At 41.0% G+C, this 23,360-nt stretch overlaps 1 protein-coding gene across 3 annotated transcripts in view; it reads right to left on the minus strand.

Annotated features, from left to right (window-relative positions):
- TMCO5B (transmembrane and coiled-coil domains 5B) overlaps nucleotides 1-23,360 on the minus strand; it is a 37,198-nt gene that overhangs the window by 5,915 nt on the left and 7,923 nt on the right. For 2 of the 3 annotated variants that reach the window (XM_016927885.2, XM_009428726.3), the window contains exons 10-12: nucleotides 20,509-20,584; nucleotides 20,204-20,247; nucleotides 19,168-19,564 (exon numbers count right to left, since the gene is read on the minus strand). In XM_016927885.2, the coding sequence (XP_016783374.1) occupies nucleotides 19,366-19,564; nucleotides 20,204-20,247; nucleotides 20,509-20,584 (319 nt within the window). In that variant the 3' untranslated portion in view covers nucleotides 19,168-19,365. Of the gene's footprint in view, nucleotides 1-3,573; nucleotides 3,755-13,101; nucleotides 13,330-19,167; nucleotides 19,565-20,203; nucleotides 20,248-20,508; nucleotides 20,585-23,360 lie in introns of those variants that run through there. The other variant, XR_010151583.1, reaches the window with a different exon arrangement.

Below are 23,360 nucleotides of genomic sequence, written 5' to 3' on the forward strand. Positions count from 1 at the left end.
GCCATATATATATATCTATATCTGTATCTATATATATGTATATTTTAAATCTTTAATAAACTATCTAAATTCTTGTCTTTAGAGACAAGAAGACAGCTGGTTGACTGTTAAACCTTGTCAATAGAGGGCACTAGAGAGACATTGCCTGAGGAAAGAGTTTTACTTCCCAGTTCCTAGCCTGCTACTCACAGACTCACTAAAGCCAGGTAATTACATAGCGTGTCTATTTACCTCAAGACTATAGGCAGGAGGCACTAGATAAGTATTATAGCAGAATAACAATGGATTTCTAGTCTTAAATTCTATTATGAGAATTCAGTATTTCAATAGGACTGTCTTGCATGCTTGACCTGGTGCCAGATCATTTGCAAACATAGTTTCTTTGACCTTGTCAAAATCAATTGACATTATGGCAGAGAATTGGTGCTCCTGGATCTTCTAAAAATGGTGCAACTTGTAAATAGCTTTGAGAATCACAACTCACTAAAAGGAATCTATTGAGAGTCCTATGCCATAAACCTTCCAATACAAACCATAAAAGAATATGAGATAGATAAAATCTAAATCCTTTCATCAAAAATAAAACAATTACAAGCAACACAGTAAGTACAAAGTGACACATTCCATTCATTACAGATGAATGAATAAACAAAGTGTGGCAACTATACAATGAAATAGCATTTAGTCTTAAAAAAGAATAAAAGTTTGATCCATACTACAACATGAACTTTGAAAACATTACACCAAGTGAAATAAGCCAGACTCAAAAGGACACATATGGTATGAATCCACTTCTATGAGGTACCTAGAATACTCAAATTCATAGACACCGATAATAGAATAGTGGTTATCAGGGATTGGGTAGAGATGAGGTGGACAGGTGAATGAAGAATTATTGTTTAAAGGGTGCAGAGTTTCAGTTTGGAAAGATGAAAAAGTTCTGGAAATGGATAGTGGTAATTGTTGCACAACATTGTGAAAGTACTTAATGCCACTGAATTGTACACTTTCAAATGGTTAAGATGGCAAATCTTATAAGTTTGTAGATTTTTGAGTATCATCCTTTTATCTCCGGGAAGAAAGGCACAAAATAGTTCCGTAAGTCCAGAATTGTACTGTTTTACCCAATAGGTGGATTACCTACATGATTTAAGGTAGCAGTGTCCAACAGAAATATAAGCTACACAGCCAGGCACAGTGGCTCATGCCTGTAATCCCAGCACTTTGGGAGGCCGAGGTGGGCGGATCATCTGAAGTCAGGAGTTCAAGACCAGCCTGGCCAACATATAGTGAAACCCTGTCTCTACTAAAAATACAAAAATTAGCTGGGCGTAGTGGCACACACCTGTAGTCCCAGCTACTTGGGAAGCTGAGGCAGGAGAATCGCTTGAATCCGGGAGGCGGAGGTTGCAGTGAGCCGAGATCACACCACTGCATTCCAGCCTGGGCAAAAGAGCAAGACTCTGTCTCTCAAAAAAAAAAAAAAAAAAAAAGAAAAGAAAGGAAATATAAGCTACATATGTAGCTCTAAATTCCTTAGAAACTGCATTAAAAAGATAAACAGAAAAATAAAAACAAGTAAGGTTAATTTTGATTGTATATATTATTTAACCTAACATATCTCAAATATTAACACTTCAGCATATAGTGAATGAAAAATTACTAGTGTTTGACCCAATGGGAGAACAAAACTAAAAAGAAAATTCCTAGCAAGATATTTAACATTCTTTTATATCACAATAAGTCTTTGAAATCTGATGCTGTTATACCTACTACACTTCTCATTTTGGTCTAGCCACATGTTGTTATTGGCTACTGTACAGAACAGAACAGCCTTAAGGGCTTCAAACAAAGAGATCATGTATTAAATAGAAATATTTTGAATAATTTGAGATTTGATCCTGCCAAACTAAACTTCGTTTGATGAAGGGGATATAAAGTCTCTCAGAAAAGCAAATGCTAAGGGAATTTATCACCAGCAGACTGGACCTACAAGAAATGCTTAAAGGAGTTCCAAACATGGAAACTAAAGAATAATATTTGCTACCATAAAAGCACGTGTAAATACAAAGCTCACTGATTCTATAAAGCAATTACACAATTGAGACTACAAAGCAACTAGCTAACAACACTATCACAGGAACAAAACATCACATGTCAATATTAACCTTGAATATAAATAGCCTAAATGCTCCACTTAAAAGACATAGAATGGCAAATTGGATTAAAAAAAAAATAAGACCCAAACTTCTGCTGCATTCAAGAGACTTGCCTCACATGCATTGACACCCAAAGTCTAAAAGTAAAAGGATAGAAAAAAAGAATCTGTTATGCAAATGGAAAACAAAAAAGACCAGCTTTGCTATTCTTGTATCAGATAAATTAGACTTTAAACAAACAACAGTAAAAAAAGACAAAGAGGCCGGGCACGGTGGCTCACGCCTGTAATCCCAGCACTTTGGGAGGCCGAGGCGGGTGGATCACGAGGTCAGGAGATTGAGATCATCCTGGCTAACACAGTGAAACCCCGTCTCTACTAAAAATACAAAAATATTAGCCAGCTGTGGTGGCGGGTGCCTGTAGTCCCAGCTACTCGGGAGGCTGAGGCAGGAGAATGTCGTGAACCCAAGAGGCAGAGCTTGCAGTGAGCCAAGATCGTGCCACTGCACTCCAGCCTGGGTGACAGAGCAAGACTCCATCTCAAAAAAAAAAAAAGACAAAGAAGGCCATCTTATAATGATAAACGGTTCAATTCAACAATAAATTTAACTATCCTAAATATGAATGCACCCGGCCGGGTGCAGTGACTCATGCCTGTAATCCCAGCACTTTTAGAGGCCAAGGCAGGTAGATCACTTGAGGTCAGGAGTTCAAGACCAGCCTGGCCAACATGGTGAAACCTCATCTCTACTAAAAATACAAAAATTAGTTGGGCGTGATTGTGTGCACCTGTAGTCCCATCTACTTGGGAGGCCTGAGGCAGGAGAATTGCTTGAACCTGGGAGGTGGAGGTTGCAGTGAGCTGAGATCACCCCACTGTACTCCAGCCTGGGCTACAGAGCGAGATTCTGTCTCAAAAAAAAAAAAAAAAATGCACCCAACATCAGAGCAGCCAAATTTATAAAACAAATACTACTAGACCTAAGAAAGGGGATAGACGGTCATGCAATAGTAGTGGGGGACCGTAACACACCACTGACAGCAGTAGACAGATCATTGAGGCAAAAAACTAACAAAGAAATTCTGGACTTAAATTGGACTCCTGACCAAATGGACTTAATAGACATCTACAGAATACTACACTCAATAACCACAGAATGCACATTTTTCTCATTTGCACGTGGAACATTCTCTAAAACTGACCACATGCTGAGTCATAAAGCAAATCTCAATAAATTCAAAACAATCAAAATCATATCAAGCATCTCCTCAGACCACAGTGGTATAAAATTGGAAATCAATAAGAGGAACTCTCGGCTGGATGTGGCGGCTCACACCTGTAATCCCAGCACTTTGGGAGGCCGAGGTGGGTGGATCACCTGAGGTCGGGAGTTTGAAACCAGTCTGACCAACCTGGAGAAATCTGTCTCTACGAAAAATCCAAAAATTAGCCAGGCATGGTGGTGCATGCCTGTAATCCCAGCTACTTGGAAGGCTGAGGCAGGAGAATCGCTTGAACCCGGGAGGCAGAGGTTGTGGTGAGCCGAGATCACGCCATTGCACTCCAGCCTGGGCAACAAGAGTGAAACTCCATCTGAAAAACAAACAAACAAAAAAAGGAACTCTCAGACCACTCAAGTACATGGAAACTAAACAACTTGCTTCTGAATAACTTTTGGGTAAACAAAAAAATTAAGGCAGAAATTTTATACAGAAATTAATTCAAGATGGATTAAAGACTTAAATATCAGACCTAAAACAATAAAAACCCTAGAAGAAAACCTAGGCAATACCATTCAGGACATAGGCATGGGCAAGGACTTCATGGCTAAAACACCAAAAGCAGTGGCAACAAAAGCCAAAATAGACAAATGGGATCTAATTAAGCTAAAGAGCTTCTGCACAGCAAAAGAAACTACCATCAGAGTAAACAGGCAACCTACAGAATGGGAGAAAATTTTTGCAATCTACCCATCTGACAAAGGGCTAATATCCAGAATCTACAAAGAACTTAAACAAATTTACAAGAAAAAATCAAACAACCCCATCAAAAAGTGGGCGAAGGAGATGAACAGACACTTCTCAAAAGAAGACATTTATGCAGCCAACAGACACATGAAAAAATGCTCATCATCACTGGCCATCAGAGAAATGCAAATCAAAACCACAATGAGATACCATCTCACACCAGTTAGAATGGCAATCATTAAAAAGTCAGGAAACAACAGGTGCTGGAGAGGCTGTGGAGAAATAGGAACACTTTTACACTGTTGGAGGGACTGTAAACTACTTCAACCATTGTGGAAGACAGTGTGGCGATTCCTCAAGGATCTAGAACTACAAATACCATTTGACCCAGCCATCCCATCACTGGGTATATACCCAAAGGATTATAAATCATGCTGCTACAAAGACACATGTACAGGTATGTTTATTGCGGCACTATTCACTATAGCAAAGACTTGGAACCAACCAAATGTCCATCAATGATAGACTGGATTAAGAAAATGTGGCACATATACACCATGGAATACTACACAGCCATAAAAAAGGATGAGTTCATGTCCTTTTTAGGGACATGGATGAAGCTGGAAACCATCATTCTGAGTGAACTGTCACAAGGACAGAAAACCAAACACTGCATGCTCTCACTCATAGGTGGGAATTGAATAATGAGAACACTTGGACACAGGAAGGGGAACATCACACACCAGGTCCTGTTGTGGGGTGGGGGTAGGGGGTAGGGATAGCATTAGGAGATATACCTAATGTAAATGATGAGTTAATGGGTGTAGCACACCAACATAGCACATGTATACATGTGTAACAAACCTACACATTGTACACATGTACCCTAGAACTTAATGTATAATAATAATTAAAAAAAAAAGAAAACAGTTTGAAGTAATTGAAAAGAGAGACACAACATACCTCTGGGATTCTCTGGGATACAGTGAAAGCAGTGTTAAGAGGAAAGTTTATGGTGCTAAATCCCTACATCTAAAAGATATAAATGTCCAAATTAACAACCTAATGCCACACCTAAAAGAACTAGAAAAACAAGAATAAACCAAACCCAAAGGTAGCAGAAGAAATGAAAAAACAAAGATCATAACAGAACTAAATGAAAGTAAGACAAAAAAATAAAAAAGATCCTCAAAGACTACTATGAACATCTCTTTGCACACCAACTAGAAAATCTAGAGGAAATGTGTAAATTTCTGGAAACACATAACCTCACACTGAACCAGGAAGAAACTTGAAATCCTGGACAGACCAAAAACAAGGTATAAAATTGAATCAGAGTCCAGGCACAGTGGCTCATGCCTGTAATCCCAGCACTTTGGGAGTCCGAGGTAGGAGGATTACTTGGGTTCAGGAGTTTGAGACCATCCTGGGCAACATGTGAAACTCCATCTCTACAAAAAATGCAAAAATTAGCCAGGCATGGTGATGCACACCTGCGGTCCCAGCTACTTGGGAGGCTGACTGAGGTGGGAGGATTGCTTGAGCCCAGGAGGTCGAGGCTGCCGTGAGCCAAGATTGTGTCGCTGCTCTCCAGCCTGGGTAACAGAGTAAGACCCTGTCTCAAAAAAAGACGAAAGAGAGAGAGAGAGAGAGAGAGAGAGAGAGAAAGGGAGGGAGATTGAATCAGTAATAAAAAAAAATCTGCTAGTCAAAAAAAAAAAAAGCCCTGGACAGATGGATTCACAGCCAAATTCTATCAGACACAGAAAGAAAAGCTGGTACCAATTTACTGAAACTATTCCAAAAAATCAAGGAGGAGGGATTCCTCCCTAACTCATTCTATGAAAGTAGTATCATCCTGATCCCAAAATCTAGCAAAGACACGATGTAAAATGAAACTACAGGTCAATATCCTTGATGAACATAGATGCAAAAATCCTCAAAATAATAACAGCAAACTGAATCCAGCAGCATATCAACAAGTTAATATACCATAATCAAGCAGGCTTTATTGCTGGAACACAAATCTGGTTCAACATATACAAACCAGTAAATGTGATTCACCACATATACAGAGTTAAGACAAAAACCATATGATCATCTCAATAGATATAGGAAAAGCTTTTGATAAAATTCAACTTCCCTTCGTGATAAAAACCCTCAAGACACTAGGTATTGAAAGAACATACCTCAAAATAATAAGAGCCATCTTTGACAAACTCACAATCAACAAAAATGAACAGTGGAGAAATAATACTTTATTCAATAAATAGTGCTGGGAAAACTGACTAGCCATATGCAGAAGAATAAAACTGGACCCCTACCTATATGGTGAGCATATACAAAAATTAACCCAAATGGATTAAAGACTTAAATGTAAGACCTCAAACTATAAAAATCCTAGAAGAAATCTGAAAAAAAACTCTTCTGGACATTGGCCTAGGCAAAGAATTTATGACTAAGACCTCAAAGGCAAATGCAATAAAAACAATAAATGGGCAAATGGGATTTAGTTACAATAAAGATCTTCTGAACAGCAAAATAAACTATCAACAGAGTAAACAGACAACCTACAGAATGGGAGAAAATACTTGCAAACTATACATCTAACAAAAGACTAATATCTGGAATCTGTAAGAAACTTAAATCAAAAAGCAAAAACCAATCCCGTTAAAAAGTGGGTAAAGGACATGAACAGACACTTCTCAAAAAGTGTCCAACAAACATACAAAAAAATGTTCAACATAGCTAATCATCAGAGAAATACAAAATAAAACCACAGTGAGATACCTACCATCTCACACCAGTCAGAGTGACTATTATTGAAAAGTCAAAAAACTAACACATGTTGGTGAGAATGCAGAGAAAAGAGAACACTTGTACACTGTTGGTGGGAATGTAAATTAGTTCAACCCCCATGGAAAACAGTGTGGAGATTTCTCAAAGAACTAAGAATAGAACTACCATTTGACTCAGTAATCCCACTACTGGGTATCTTCGCAAAGGAAAATAAATCATTTTATCAAAAAAGATGCCTGCATGCATATGTTTATCAGGGCACTGTTCACAATAGCAAAGTCATGGAATCAACCTAAGTGTCCATCAGTGGTGGATTGGATAAAGAAAATTTGGTATATATATACACACATATATACACACACCATGAAATACTATGCAGCCATTAAAAATAATGAATTCTGGGCTGGGCACGGTGGCTCAGCCTGTAATCCCAGCACTATGGGAGGCTGAGGTGGGCAGATGACCTGAGTTCAGGAGTTCGAGACCAGCCTGGGCAACATGGCAAAACCCTCTCTCTACTAAAAATACAAAAAATTAGCCAGGCAAGGTGGTCAACACCTGTAATACCAGCTACTTGGGAGGCTGAGGCAGGAGAATCACTTAAATGCGGTAGGTGGAGGTTACAGTGAGCCGAGATCTTGCCACTGTATTTCATCCTGGGTGACAGAACAAGACTCTGTCTCAAAAAGAAAAAAAAAACAAAAAACAACGAATTCTGGCTAAGCATAGGGGCTCATACCTATAATCCAAGCACTTCGGGAGGTCAAATCGGGAGAATTGCTTGAGCCTGGAAATTCAAGACCAGCCTGGGTAACATGGTGAAACCTCACCTCTACTAAAACAACAACAACAAACAAACAACAACAACAACAAAATAGGCATTCATCTGTAGTCCCAGCTACTTGGGAAGCTAAGGTGGGAGGATCACTTGAGCATAGGAGTTGGAGATTGCAGTGAGCTATGATGGCACCACGGCACTCCAGCCTGAACAACAGAGGGATACCCTATCTCAAGGGGCAGGGAGGGCGGGGGGAAGGAATGAATTCATGTTCTTTGCAGCAAGATGGATGTAGCTGAGTCCATGAAGGCCACTATCCTAAGTGGAATAACGTAGAAACAGAAAATCAAACGCCACATTCTTAAGTGGGAGCTCAACAATGGGTACACATGGACATAAAGATGAAAACAATAGATGCTGGAGACTCCAAAAGGAGTGAGGGAGCAAGTGGGGCGATAGTTAAAAAAAACTACCTATTCTGTACCATATTCACTATTTGGATGATGGTTTCAACAGAAGCCTAAACCCCACCATTGTACAATATTCCCATGAAACATACCTGGACATGTACCCTGTGAACATACAATAAATACAATTTTTAAAATAATTTGTGTGTGTGTGTGTGTGTTTGAGGCAGAGTCTCACTCTGTCACCCAGGCTGGAGCACAGTGGTGTCATCTTGGCTCACTGCAAACTCTGCCTGCTGGGTTCAAATGATTCTCCTGTCTCAGCCTCCTGAGTAGCTGGGATTACAGGCGTCAGACACCACACCCAGATAATTTTTGTATTTTTAGTAGAGACAGGGTTTCACCATGTTAGCCAGGCTGGTCTCAAACTCCTGATCTCAGGTGATCTGCCCATCTCGGCCTCCCAAAGTGCTGGGATTATAGGCGTGAGCCACTGCGCCTGGCTGAAAGAATTTGATATTTGATTTTCCTACCATGCAATATAAGTCATCACATGGAAAAATGGATTTCATTTATTTTATAGTTTTAAAATGAGAAATGGCATGTGTTATGTTTGTTGATGACATATCATAGTTTAATTAGCAGTCATTTTTCTTAGTGGCACATATAATGTTGCATTTTATGCTTAGTGGCATTTTAGCTTCTAGAAACACATTTTTTTTTTTTTTTTGAGACGGAGTCTCACTCTGTTGCCCAGGCTGGAATGCAGTGGTATGATCTCAGCTCACTGTAACCTCCAACTCCCAGGTTCAAGTGATTCTCCTGCCTCAGCCTCCTGAGTAGCTGGGACTACAGGCACATGCCACCACGCCTGGCTGATTTTTGTATTTTTTGGTAGAGACGGGGTTTCACCATATTGGCCAGGCTGGTCTCGAACTCCTGACCTCAAGTGATCTACCCACCTCAGCCTCCCAAAGTGCTGGGATTATAGGTGTGAGCCACCACGCCCAGCCAGGAAAACAATTCTTAACTCTGAGTCTCTGGCTCTTCCTCCATGAAATGAGGATAATGAAGGGACCTGGGGAATAGGGTCATGGCAAAGATTAAGTAAGATAATGTGTGTAAGATATTTAGCAGCTTCTCAAGGCTGTCTGCCTTTCTTGGTCCATGGCCAAGAAGCTGGCTTCTTTCTTCAAAACCAGCACTTGTATCACTCAAATCTCTGCTTCTATTGTCATACCTTCTTCAACTCCGATTCTCCTTTCCCCTTTGTGATTACACTGGGCTTACCTGGACAATTCAAGGGAATCTCACCATCTTAAAATCATTAATCACCTCTGCAGAGGCCCACATGAGGGAACATATTCACAGGTTCTGGATTCTATGTTGTCACATTTGCAATGGACTGAACGTGTTCCCTCTAAAATTCCTATGTTGAGACTCTAATCTCACTGTGATGGTATTTGTGGGTGGGGCCTTGGGGAGGTAATTAGTTCATGAAGGCAGAGCCCTTGAGGATTAGTGCCCTTATAAGAACAGGCCAGAGAGCCAGCCAGCTCTTTCCTCTGTGTGAGGATACAAGTTAGCAGCCTGCAACCCAGAAGAGGGCTTTCACCTTAACTCAACTCTGCTGGCACCCTGATCTTGTATTTCCAATCTCCAGAACTGTGAAAAATAAATGTTTGATAGTTTATGGTATTTTATTACGGCTGCCTGGGCTGACAACATCTTTGGGGGGGCTGTTATTCAGCCTACCATGTCTGGAAAGGGGCAATTTGTTGCTTTACCCTGATTTCTATATTCTCTCCATGTAGTGGGAAGAACCCAATATATAAAAGAGACTGTTCTAATCAATGTAAGATAGGTAGGAGCAAATACAGACCCAGTTGGAATTCAAAGCTGAAGATGCCAAAGCAGCTACAAATATGAAGAAATAATCAGGAAAGGTGGCTTCATATTAAGGTCCACTTTTTCTTCCTACGTAGAAGGAATTTTCCCAATTTGGAAATAACTCTCCCCAGTTCTCTCTTGTCTTCATATAAGGAGTCTGGAGGTTACCAAAAGTGCTTTCAGAGCAGTGGTTTGCAGCCTTGGCTGTACATTGGAATTAAGGCAGGAGAAAAGGGAATTAGGGTAACCAAAGATTAAGGCATAAGCAAAAGAACAGCAGGTGCAGGCAGTTCTAGCCAAGATTGGGCAGCATACAAGCCACATCCTCCTTCCTGTGATAACAAGACAGAAGTTTCCACTTCAGACTCTGATTGGCCTCAGGCCAATCTTTCATAGACTGCCACCAGTTGGAGGCCTCTAAAGGGCACCTAGGGGTATTGCCAAGTTCTTTTGGCTTTATAAATACCCTGGGGAGCATTGCAATAGGGAGGCTCTTGAGCCACTTGCTCAAGCCTGCTCCCACTCTGTTAATCGTACTTTTGCATCTTCAATAAATTTGTGCCTTTATTACTCTACTCTTTTATTTTGTCTTTTGTTGCTTCTTTTGTTGCTTTGTTTGTGCATTTTGTTCAATACGCCAAGAACCTGGAAAACTCACAGTCAAGAGGTTCTATCTAGTGATGGAATCACCTGGAGGAGCTTTTCAAAGATACCAATACCCCTAAATAAAATCAAGATATCTGGAGTTGGGGCCCAGGCATGAATATTTTAAACTGTCCCTGGGTGATTCTGATGTGTTACTAGGGTTGAGAATCTGCTATAAAGGAAGTAACAGGATTCCTCTTCCAGAGGCCCACAAAATTTTCTCTCTCTCTCTCTCTCGCAAATACTTCACTTTGTTCTGAGTATTTCTGGGAATCAATGGTTTTGAAGGTTTAAACATTTAGAAGGTTTACCCTTGGGGAGCCCTCAGGACTATCTTGTACTTTCTCTTCTTCCGCAGTCATGTCAATACCTAATCCACTGGAGACCAAAGTTTATTGATTCTTTTAAACTCTTTCTTGTATACCAGATATAAGTGGATAATAAATAAAGTTTCTTGAACAACTAGTAATCAAGTAAGCTGCTGCAAGATTTTCTCTGCTGGGATAATGAACTCCAAATAATCGAAGGATCAATTTACTTCTAGCCTCTCCCCCAGGCAATTAAGATATTTAAAGCCTGAGGGCACAATTTAATTTCCGTCTTTTACCTTTCCTCAGTTAGAAGGCCCTTCCTCCTCCAACTCCATGAGTTGAAATCATATCTCTTGGTCAATTCCTGTATCAAATGACACCTCTCCCATTAGCTCCTTTTTGTTCATCTTTTTCCTTTGAGCCTTTTTGTAATATCTTGATGACACTTCCCTCATGCTTCTTTGCATTTGTTAGTACTTTCCTTTTTCCTTGTGAATAGAATATAAACTCTTTTGAAGTAGGATTATATAATAAAATATACAATCCTCTCATGCCTATTTTTCCTTGCAAAGTAATGCAGGTGAAGGGACATAAAAATTTCTAATTGACATTTTCTCTTGTAAGATTGATCACTGGTGATCTTCCCAGTAGGATAAAACCTTGGGGAGAAGATGAGTTTTCCATTACATGAGAAGTCACTGGAAGACTATATTTCAGGCCCATTGTTGACTTATAAATTCTCTAGATTAGAAATACTCAGACCATGCCTGGAGAGACAGGTGAATCTTTCAGCATCCAACCTTAGATTCATCTCTTATTTCCAGACTACAGTACTGACTGTGGACTGTATAGGGTTTAAACTGTCATGGGGTTTTGTTTAAAGTTGACTGTAAATGTAGTTCCAGGTTTAGCTCACCTGGAAGGTAGGAAATCTCCTAACCACCTACATTTTCAGCAGAGAAATTCTAGCAAAGGCAAGGATTCATATCCAGAAAATCTATTTCCTTGCCCATCAGACTCTCTTAGACTTTCCCCATCCACCACGCGGCCCTAGCCCTCGCCCTCGCCCCATCTTTCCACCCCTGAACTCCTAAGAACTGCTGAAAGACACTGCTATAGCTCTCTCCACTCTTCTGTGTCTGCTCAGTGGGGCTGATAAATTCAGGATCTGAAAATCCTCAAGTTAGATTCAGACTTCACCAATCTACTGAAAGACCCTCCAAAAGAAAAATAAATCCCAACCTCCAAGCAGGGGATCACCCTATTTACACTACTGGAAAATCATCCCTCTGCTGGCTAAGGATAGATGACCCCACACTGCGGCAGATTTGCCAGCTGAGAGCCATGGGATAGCAGCCTGGAAAGGAAGGCTTGTACAGCCCAAGAAAATGGAGAAGGACCTGCCTGTTCACGGGCCCTGCCACAGAGCTGGAAGCTCTTGAGTTTGGAGACCACAGACCCTTCAGGATTCAAACTCATTGAACCCCAAGAGGGGATATCTTCATCTGTTTGGCCTGCTATATAACAAAGTATCATAGACTGGGCAGCTTATAAACAACAGAAATTAATTTCTCGTAGTTCTGGAGGTTGGAAAGTCCAAGATCAAGGTACCAGAAGATTTGATGTCTGATTTTCCTGCTTTCTGGTTCATGGATGGCCATCGTCTTGCTTTGTACTCACATGGCAGAAGGAGCCAGGGAGCTCCCTGAGGTCCCTTTTGTAATGGCACTAATCCTTCTGCCCCCATCACCCAATTACCTCCCAAAGGCCCCACCTCCAGATACCATCACATTGGGGATTTTAATCTCAGCATGTGAATGTTGGGGAGACACAAACATTCAGTCTATTCAGGGGGCAACTGATGGTCTTTTAAGCTGACACTCACACACAAAGGGTGATGGCCTTAGTGTAAAGACAAGGATTTCAAAGGAGCTGATGAAAACCTAACCAGTAAATATGTATGTTGTGTGGGATAAAGATCAACCATGAACATTTCAAATGGGCCTTACAAGAGAGCAACCTGCAGGGAATAATGTCACCCCTGGAGTGGGTTGGGATTCCCCAAGTCCAGTTATTTTATACTAAAAATTATTGCATGAGAAGGGCATGGTTATGTGTGAGAAATAAAGCTTTACATGCCTACCCCGACAGCCAACTCAGACAAGGCTGCTCTTGGTGGAGTCATCTTTCGAAGGATTACTTTAGCTTCCTGGTTAGCCCTGAATTCAATGCCTTCACTCTTCTTCAGTTGACGGCTGGGCGCAGTGGCTCATGCCTGTAATCCCAGCACTTTTGGAGGCTGAGGCGGGCAGATCACTTGAGGTGAGGAGTTAGAGACCAGCCTGGCCAACATGTTGAAGTGCCGTCTCCACTAAAAAAAAAAAAAAAAAAAAAGCTAGCTGTGGTAGTGGCACATGCATGTAATCCCACCTGCTAAGGAGGCTGAGGCAGGAGAATTGCTTGAACCCAGAAGGTGGAGGTTGTAGTGAGCCAAGATTGCATCACCGCTCTCCAGCATAGGTGACAGAGCAAGACTGTCTCCAAAAAATAAAAAAGACAATGGCCTAATAATTCCTTTAAGACCCCCGATCCCCTATGGAGCCCAGCCCTTCCATTTTTTACTCATACTAAGGAATAAATGGCCTGTGATGCTTTAATAAAGCATTTATCCAAAGCTTTTTAAAATCTTTAATGGGAATTATTAAACTAGAAGAATAATTGGGCTCCAAAGTAAAATTTACGACAATGAATAGAAGGATTTTGGGTCCCTATACTATCTTTGAACAAATTACAGAGGAGACAGGAAAATAAGTGATGGAAAATAACTGACTACACTTACTGATTCAATGGTTCTGAGTAGTAGGTTAATACTGCTGACTTCAAAGGTCTTTATTACACCTGAATACGAAAGGCAAATGTTCTGGGGGAGGCCAGAGGTGGCCCATGAGTCCTGTCTCTGCTGCTTACCAGATTGATAATCTTAGGCTACTCTCCTAACTGTGAAATGGAGATCGTATGACCTATCTAACACAATGTCTGCAATACAGTAGATGACCAAGAAATGTGGGCATCAATAGTTCTGGGCCCCTACTAAGTCAGCATTTATACCTCAGAGAAGCTTCAGAGTTACCTCTAACCTTGATATTGAGGGCTGGGATCTGCCACAAAATGAAGAGGTTTTGAGGGCATGATTCCTTACTCATTCTTAAACTGCTCTTCCCCACCCCCCCCCCACCCCCTCACTTCACTGCATTCATGCATTGCACTGTCTGATACATAGTAGAAACTCCATAAATATTTACTGAACTAAGCCTTTACATGGAAGGTCTTAACTCATTCTTTTTTTGGGGGGGCAGGGGGGATGGAGTCTTGTTCTGTTGCCCAGGCTGGAGTGCAGTGGCATGATTGATCTTGGCTCACTGCAACCTCTGCCTCCTGGTTCAAGCGATGCTCCTGCCTCAGCCTCCCAAGTAGCTGGGATTACAGGCATGCACCACCATCCTGGCTAATTTTTGTACTTTTAGTAGAGACAGGGTTTCACCATGTTGGCCAGGCTGGTCTTGAACTCCTGGCCTCAAGTGATCCACCTGCCTTGGTCTCCCAAAGTGCTGGGATTACAGGCGTGAGCCACCACGCACGGCCTTAACTCATTCTTAAGAAACACTACTGCTGAGACTCTTGACAAGAAAAAGTGGCATAAGCAATTCCAGTCTTCCAGAGGAATCCTCTGGGAAAGAGGCTAAGATTGCTGGGAAGGCTGAAACCTGGGGGGCTTAGAGAACGTTAGGAAGACGTTGGTTCTTACTCACCCAAGGACCTAAATGAACTGGTTCATAGAATCAATGTCAGCGTGAATGATTTTAGAAATCACCTGGAAGTCAACCCCAGGCCCAGAGAGGGTATATGGCTTGTATAAAATCAGATAAATAACAAAATTGCTAAAACTAGAGTCTAAGGCTTGACTCCTGTTCAGTGCTTTTTTCCAGACAACACTGGAACTTGCCAAGAGATATTGAGTGGAATTTTTAAAAAGGTACTTTGGAATAAGACGTGAAAGGGATAGGCCAATTCCTAGAGCAAAGGCTATAATGTTGACAGATAAGAGTCCTATTTCACATCAGCCTTCTCTATTAAGGAAATTGATCTCCAGCATGATAAAAAGGATAGTCCAAAACAGTTAACAGGTAATTACGTTTTAAGATAGGTAATAAGATAGAGAAGCCTAATTCATTTAATTGAATTTGAGCCTTCACACCCAAAGAAATTCCATTTCAGAATACTGAAAGAATTGCCCTGTTGTAACACTCTCCCTGGGGGAGAGTATTATATTATTAACTACTTTAAGGGAAGAGTTAACTAGCTGCCTGAGGTCAACAATTAGTACAAGGCCAAAGGAGATCTCACAGCCAAGCCTCTCTGCATCCAAACTTGAGCAATTTCCACTCTACCAGGTGTCACTGGTCACTAAGTGAGCTGATGAATTCCTTCATAGAATCTGGGTTTTGAAACATTGCAACAAAATAAATGAAGCACCCAAACCAACAAAATGAAATTTAACTCAGCAAGTGGAAAGTCCCTCGCGTAGCACAGTTTTAAAAATCTTTACAAATACAAAACAGAGGAGATGTAGAGTAAGAAGAATTTATGTTCAAAAGGGTTAGGAATCTTGGTGGACTCCAAGCCCATATCTTTGTGTGAAACAGCTGCCAAAATCGCTAGCAAAATCTTAGAAAGCATTAATAAAGGCATAATGTTCAGAATAAAAGGAGAATAGGGCTACCGTACTTCGCCAGGCAGACATCATCTATAGTACTGTATTCTGTTTAGCTCTGTAGGGTTCCAGGGAAGGATAAATAAGATAACACACAATCTAAAAGTTATGCCATATGAACTGAAAGGACTTGGGAATGTTCATTTTGGAGAACAGAAGGCTGTTCAATTTTAGTGACTAAAATATGAAGGAGGCAGTCATTTTTCTGTGTCACTTTATAAAATAGCACTAAGATTAATTAGTAGATAAAAGCAAAGGAAAAGAAAGCTTGTGTTGGTTGAATACCATTACATGCTGCTTGTGCTAGGTGCTTTATATTATTTTGTTAAAACCTTTCAGAAACAGATGGATAGTTTGGGAGTGGTGAGCTCCCTGTGACTGGAAATCAGATCCCTAGCTCAGCGCTGCTCAGTTAAAGCAGTGGCGGCCAGGCGTGGTGGCTCACGACCGTAATCTCAGTAGTTTGGGAGGCTGAGGTGGGAGGATCATTTAAGGCCAGGAGTTCAAGACCTGCCTGGGCAGCAGGAAGACCCCTGTCTCTACAAAAAATGGAAAAAATTAGCTGGGCATGGTGGCACGTGCCTGTGGTCCCAGTTACTCGGGAGGCTGAGGCAAGAGAATCGCTTGAACCCGCGGCGGGTGGAGGTTGCGTTGAGCTGAGATCACGCCACTGCATTCCAGCCTGGGCAACAGAGTGAGACTCCATCTCAAAAATAAATAAAATAAAATAAAATAGAGACAGGTTTCCGTTATGTTGCCCAGACTGGTCTCAAACTCCTGGGCTTAAGCAATCTTCCCAGCTCAGGGGGCTGAGGTGGGAGCATTGCTTGGGCCTGGGAGGTTGAGGATGCAGTGAGCTGTGGTCATGCCACTATACTTTAGCCTGGGTGACAGAGCAAGGCTTTGTCTCAAAAAAAAATTATTATTTTTTAAAGAAGCAGCCATCACTCTTCTGCTTCCAAGATTTAAGAGTGCCATTCAGGCCCTTCTGAAGCCAGCTTCCTATTGGAGGCAGGCTCTCTGGGGGCAGCAAAAGCAACTGTGTGTCAGCAACATGAATTTCTAGCAGTTTCAAGGTTTCAAATCCCCACTAGATGGCTGACTGTAAGTAAGGGGCTACCTAGTCCATATTAGCCCAAGCTGCTGCTTTCTAGCCAGGTTTGAACGTTGGGATAGGCCCATGTTTGTCTAGGGTTGTGTCTGCAGGGAGGGCTAGGTGGTAGAGGAGAGCCTGAGTGTTCTACGAGTTGATGAGGAATTGTGTGACGGGATGGAAATGGGATACTTCTCTAGGCCAGCCACAGCCATTCTTCTCACATGGACCTGTAGTCTTAGAGTCACCCAACCACTGAAGCCCTTTGGCCTAGGACACGTTCTGGCCAGTGGACAATGTATCAGCCAGGGTCCTGTCCTAGCAGAACCAGAATTCAACTTGGAGGATTCTGATGAAGAGACTTTAATGAAGGGATCATTACAGAAGTGTGAGCAGGGAATCTGCAAAGGAACCTCAGCATCACGGGCACCCTCCAACCTCAAGACCATATCTTTGCTGTCTCTTCATCTATCACCGGCTGAATCCTTCATCTCATTCTGGTCTTTGTTATAATGCCACTCTCTCAATGAACGTTGTGACTGCTCCTCCTCAGCACTCCCTCTTCCCCACTGAACTTTGTTATATCACTTAACATCATCCAATATTTGCATATTTAATTATGTGTTTATTGTCTGCCTCTATCCACTAGAATGTGAGCAGAGATTTTTGTCTGTTGTGTTCATTGCTATATCCCAGCACTTAGAACACTGCCTAGCCCAAGGAAGATGCTCAGTAAGTATTCGTTGAATGAATGAATTAATAGATGAATGAAGACTAATTGGACTTATTAGAACACATAGAGAAAATTATCCAATGGTGACATCCGATCCCTCTTTCTTGCTTCAATTTGTTAATCACTCCTTTGGGTGAAGCCACTTGAAATGCAAAAGGCTTTCAGTTGGCCACGAGAGGGTGATATTGGCCAGTTTTTCATTTTATAGATACCTTGTTCTGAGATCATTCACTCTCTTCTTCCCCAGACCTCAGAAAGAAAACCTGAGACAGGGCCATGTCTACAGCCAAAGTAAACATACAGTGTGTTTCTTCTGCCCGGATCCTGTCCAAGTGAAATTCAATTAAAACCTACATCAATAAAGGTTTCTAAAGGAGAGAAGGTCACTAGAAAGTAAGAGTGTAGGGAATGTGTAGGCAGAAGAAACAGGCAAAGAAAGGCATCTCCACCACTTTGGTAACCATGGAGATGCCACCAGCAGGCTAGATGACCTCAGGTTTTGTGCCACATTCTCCTACTTCCCTTCCCTCTGCACCATCCAGGCTCCGTGTAGCTGTCCCTGCAAAAGTGTGAGCTTTCACAATACAGGGTCTAGGCTCACGGTTCCAATTGTGACCCTCCAAGTGCTCAGGGAAAGAAATACAGATTACTCAAGGAATCATTCCCTCTTTTACTAAATCCTACTTTGTGAACATACTGTGTGAAGGGAACATGTGGGATGATACAGAAATAAAGGGGCCATCAGCCCCAAGGTCAAGGCACCCAGTGATGACACTGTGAGGCAGAAGTGGACAGGGCAGTATGGGATGCCCAGAGAAGGTTTCAGGAGCGTCTGGAAGGCAAAAGAGGCTGTCTTCAGTGAGAAGGGGGCAGAGGCAGCCATATGGGAGTGAGGATATTTGAACTGGGATTGAAGGATAGGTAGGTACACATTTGTGTTTGGCCGTATCTCAAGCACTTTCTGGTTTTATACGCTGCTTTTAATTGTGCCTGAATTTTAGGATACTTTTCTTCTCATTTAAGAATGAGTAACCACCCATTTAAATGAAAAAGATCAGTTTTTTTCCACATCTTAATCTTATAAGACATAGCATGATATAAAATAAAATAAGCTTGTAGGGGAGATAATGTGTTGTTAAAACAGTAGAAGAGGAAAAGCTTTGTATCCACCCCAGTGGTTCCTAAATTGAGTGCCCTTATGTACACCGCAAAGAGACTGGAGAATCTAACAAATGAACACATTATTATTATTATTACTATGATTATTATTATTATTATTATTATTATTATTGAGACGTCTCACTCTGTCACCCAGGCTGGAGTGCAGTGGCGCAATCTCGGCTCACTGCAACCTCTGCCTCCCCAGTTCAAGCAATACTCCCTCCTCAGCCTCCCGAGTAGCTGGGATTACAGGTGCGTGCCACCACACCCGGGTAAGTATACGATGGTTTAAGTTTGTAAAAATATAGAGCAGAGAATGGAAGTCCTGAGGGGAGTTTTTGTTATCTCGCCTTAAGTGCAGCTTTTCTCAACAGCAAAGGGTGGAACTTGTGAATACCTAGTGAGGGGTCCCAGGACTCACAGACTAAATTCACAGACCAACACTGTGGACTCTCGTCAGACATATTCTTTACTTGAAAGAGAGACATTCCAGAGGGAAAGCAGGGAAAGAATGAAATGAAAAACTCAGATGTCAAGTAGCGGCTCTGAGTCAAAGGCTTCCACATCCTTCCTGGCCATCCCCAACATGGGGCCACAGCCACGGTCACCTCCACTCAGGTGTGGGGTGATGCCCGCAGGTCACCCCAGACTAGTGTGGTAGTGCTTCTTCCACTGCTAGAGTGAGGAAGGGATGTGAGACCTTCCTCAGACTCTCCAAGGTGCCCCTGCTCAGCACCAGGGGCAGGACATCCACGAGAAGATCTGGGTTTATGTACTGCAGGTGGAAAATCACATAAGCCAGCAACCTAATAAAGACTAAGACCATGAAGGTGAGATACTGGAAATACCTGCAAAGAGATGTTCATTATTTGCATGAGAAAAAAGACAGCCCGAGGTCAAGCAGTGAAAGGCAAACCTCACAGTCATAAATGGCTGGTGAATTGCTTTCTTCAGGCAAAGTTGATAAGGGAAAGTAGGGAATGGGGCTTTTTATTAAAGTGCCACTTGAAGCTCTTCAGGGTCAATATTCTTGTTTCAAAAATTAAAAAAGCAAAGGCACAGAGAGTTTAAGGATCTTTTTTCTAAAATTTCTAAGCATGAAGATAACTAAGAAAATTAATGCACCCTGAACTTTTTTCCCAACAAGGAATATCACAGAGGTAATCAAGCTCAGGACTTGAAAAAATGGAAAGGTGCCATACCTAGGATCATAAGAATGAAAATTAAAAGTTAAATGCAACCTACATCTTTATCCCAAATTTCTCAGAAATAGCCACACATTTCTCCAGCTATTTATAGCTGCTGTTTAACTCTGGTGTTATAATTCTGCATTGAGAAAAGTAAGAATGGTTGGGAGAAATTTGGGGCTGCCTTATGTATTCTGATCAGTGGATGATGTGTTTATTCTTGTTCTTTTGGCCCTTATCAGGTAATGTGTAGAGTGAAATGTGGTCTAGGCTAGGTAAAAGCAAGATTCTTCCGCTTACTTGTACCAACACCTTCTCTCCTGTTTCTTAATGGTGGTCCTCTCCTGTGGGAAGCAATGAAAAATCACAGCTATGGCTTTTCGTGTGTTCACAGAGAGGCAGAAGAGCAGAGACCCTGGAGTCAGGATGCCTGGGTTTGAATTCTGGCTCTGCCACCTCCTAGCTTCCATGGTGTGGGGTAGGAACTAAACCTCATTATTTCCTAATTATAGGATTATTAAAGAGGAGGGAGAGAGAGAGAGAGAGAGAACCTAGGAGAGGGAAGGGATAGAGGAAAACCCAGGTTTGGAATAGGAAAAACTTGCCATGTTTCTTTGGGTGGTGTCCGCCAAAATTGATCCCGGTTTCACTGTTTGAGAGGAGTCATTCTGGGCTTTGGATCTAGGTAAGAGATCAGAGCCAAGAATTAGGTAACATAATCTGAGAGGCTGATGAAAGGTGCTTTCGTAAGTTACGCGATATCTACGATTCATATCCTAGACTCTTAATAACATTCACAATGCTCAACATTTAAAATCCATAATTGCTAAACGTATAAAGAACCAGGAAAATGTGATTCATTTTTAAAAGAAGACAATCAATGAAAACTAAGCTGGATATAACCCTGATGTTGGATTCAAACTGCAGTTTGTGTCTTGGTGGCAGCTCAAGTGTCAGTTGTGGTCTCATGTCCTCAGCTGGGCTGCTCACACATTGCCCTGAGCATGCATGGTTTGGAAGTCCAGTCAGGGATTCAGGTATAGTTTAGACACAGATTTAGGAACTCCCCATGTCTGACTCTCTACTTTTTCCCCAGTATCTTTGGCTGCCTCAAACTCTTTATTCTCTATTTTGTTAGTCCAAAAAGACTATAGGTTTTCTCTGCTGGTGCATCTTACACACCCAGTTTGGTCTTTCTTCAGGCTAGAAACTATAAAAAGAGGGGAAATAATGCCCATCATTCTCTTTTTCCAAGTGCCAGATCCCTTCCAGAATCTGCTTGCTTTTATTCACTCGCCAATACCTTCTGTTCATTGTTTGTTCATTTGTTTTATTTTGTTTTGTTATCCTAAGTTTCATTTTATGCAATAGGATTGAGTCCATTAATGGAAATGCCTGTAAATAATACCAGCAAATAATGCCTGCAAATGCTTGCAAATAATTCAATAAAGCAAGAAAAAGAAATAAAAAGTTAAAGACTGAAAAGGAAAAAGTACAATTATTATTTATAGTTGAGAAGCTAAAATAAATTTTTAGAATAGGTGAATTTAGTGAAATTAATGATACAAGTTCAATATATAGAAACCAATTGTATTTCTATGCACTAACAGTAATCAATTAAAAAATCAAGGCTGGGCATGTTGGCTCACACCTGCAATCCTAGCACTTTGGGAGGCCAAGGTGGGAGGATCGCTTAAGCCCAGGAGTTTGAGACCAGCCTGGGCAACATAGTGGGACCCTGTCTCTATTTTATTTTATTATTTTATTTTTATTTTTTGAGACGGAATTTCGCTCTGTCACCCAGGCTGGAGTACAGTGGCATAATCTCGGCTCACTGCAACCTCCTCCTCCCGGGTTCAAGCAATTCTCCTGCCTCAACCTCCCAAGTAGCTGGGACTACAGGCATGTGCCACCACACCTGGCTTTTTTATTTATTTTATTTTTTTATTTTTAGTAGAGACAGAGTTTCACCATGTTAGTCAGGCTGGTCTCGAACTCCTGACCTCAGGTAATCCACCTGCCTCAGCTTCCCAAAGTGCTGGGATTCCAGGCATGAGCCACCACACCTGGCCACCGTCTCTATTTTATTTTTAATATTAATAAAAAAAGAAAATCAAATTAACACAGCATTCACAGTTGCATTAAAAATATTAAATACCTAGGAATAAATCTGATGGAAAGTGTATAAGAACACCACACAGAAAACTGTAAAACGTTATTTTGAGAAATTAAATATCTAAATAAACGAAGGGATAAAGATATCATGGTGTGTGAAACTATTGTTTATTTTTATTATTCTTTTTGAGATAGCATCTCACTCAGTGGTCCAGGCTGGAATACAGTGGTGCAATATAACTCACTTTTACCTCAAACTCCTGGGCTCAAACCATCCTCCTGCCTCAGCCTCCTGAGTAGCTAGGACTATAGGCACACACAACCATGCCCAGATAATTTGTTTTATTTTTTTGTAGAGATAGAGTCTTGCTATGTTGCCCAGGCTAGTCTCGATCTCCTGGACTAAATAGAACCTCCCCCCCGCAGTCTCCCAAAACGCTGGCATTACAGGCATGAGCCACAGCACCTGGCCGTGGAAAATTATTGTTTAGATACTAATTATCCTCTCACTTTATCTATAGATTCCATGTAACTCCAATCAACATCTCAGCAAGGTTTTTTGTTTTTGTTTTGGTAGAAGTTGAAAAACCGATTTTAAAATTTATATAGAAATTCAAGGGGCCAAGAAAGCCAAGATAATCGTGCAGAATTTAAGCTACCATATCAATACTAATTATAAAGCTATAATAATTAGTGTAGTTTTGGCACAAGGATAGGAACAGAGACTAATTGTACAGAATAAAGCATCCAGAAACACTCACACATATATGGTCACCAGACATAAAATAAGACACCACTGCAAATGAATAGTATCTTCAATAAATTGTGCTGGATCAATTGGATATCCATATGGAAAAAAAACCCCACAAATTTTAATCTCTGCCTCACACCACAGAAAAGAAACTAAATTCCAAAAGAATGTAAACCTGAGTAAAAGGTAAATGATAAAAAATTCTAGGGGAAACCACAGAGAGTAGTTTTATGACCTCTAAAAGGCAGAAAGCAAAAAAGAATGGATTGACACATTTCACAGATTAGATTTTTTTCTAAATTAATAACTATTGTTTATCCAAAATGTCATTAAGAAAGTAAAAAAGGAAAGCCTCAGAATAGACTATAATACACACATTTGACAAAGGATCTTATGAAAAAAATAAGGAACTCCTACAAATCAATTAGAAAAAGACTAACCATCTCACAGATGCAGGCGAAAGACATGTCACAAAAGAGGACATTCAAATTTCCAAACTGTGTGAAAAGCTATAAGACATCACTATTAATAAGCAATAAAATGCACATAAAATATCATTATTATTGAGTAATAAAATGTTTTTTAAATCAA

This window comes from Pan troglodytes, chromosome 16 (genome assembly GCF_028858775.2).
Source record: "Pan troglodytes isolate AG18354 chromosome 16, NHGRI_mPanTro3-v2.0_pri, whole genome shotgun sequence".
Lineage (NCBI taxonomy): Eukaryota > Metazoa > Chordata > Mammalia > Primates > Hominidae > Pan > Pan troglodytes.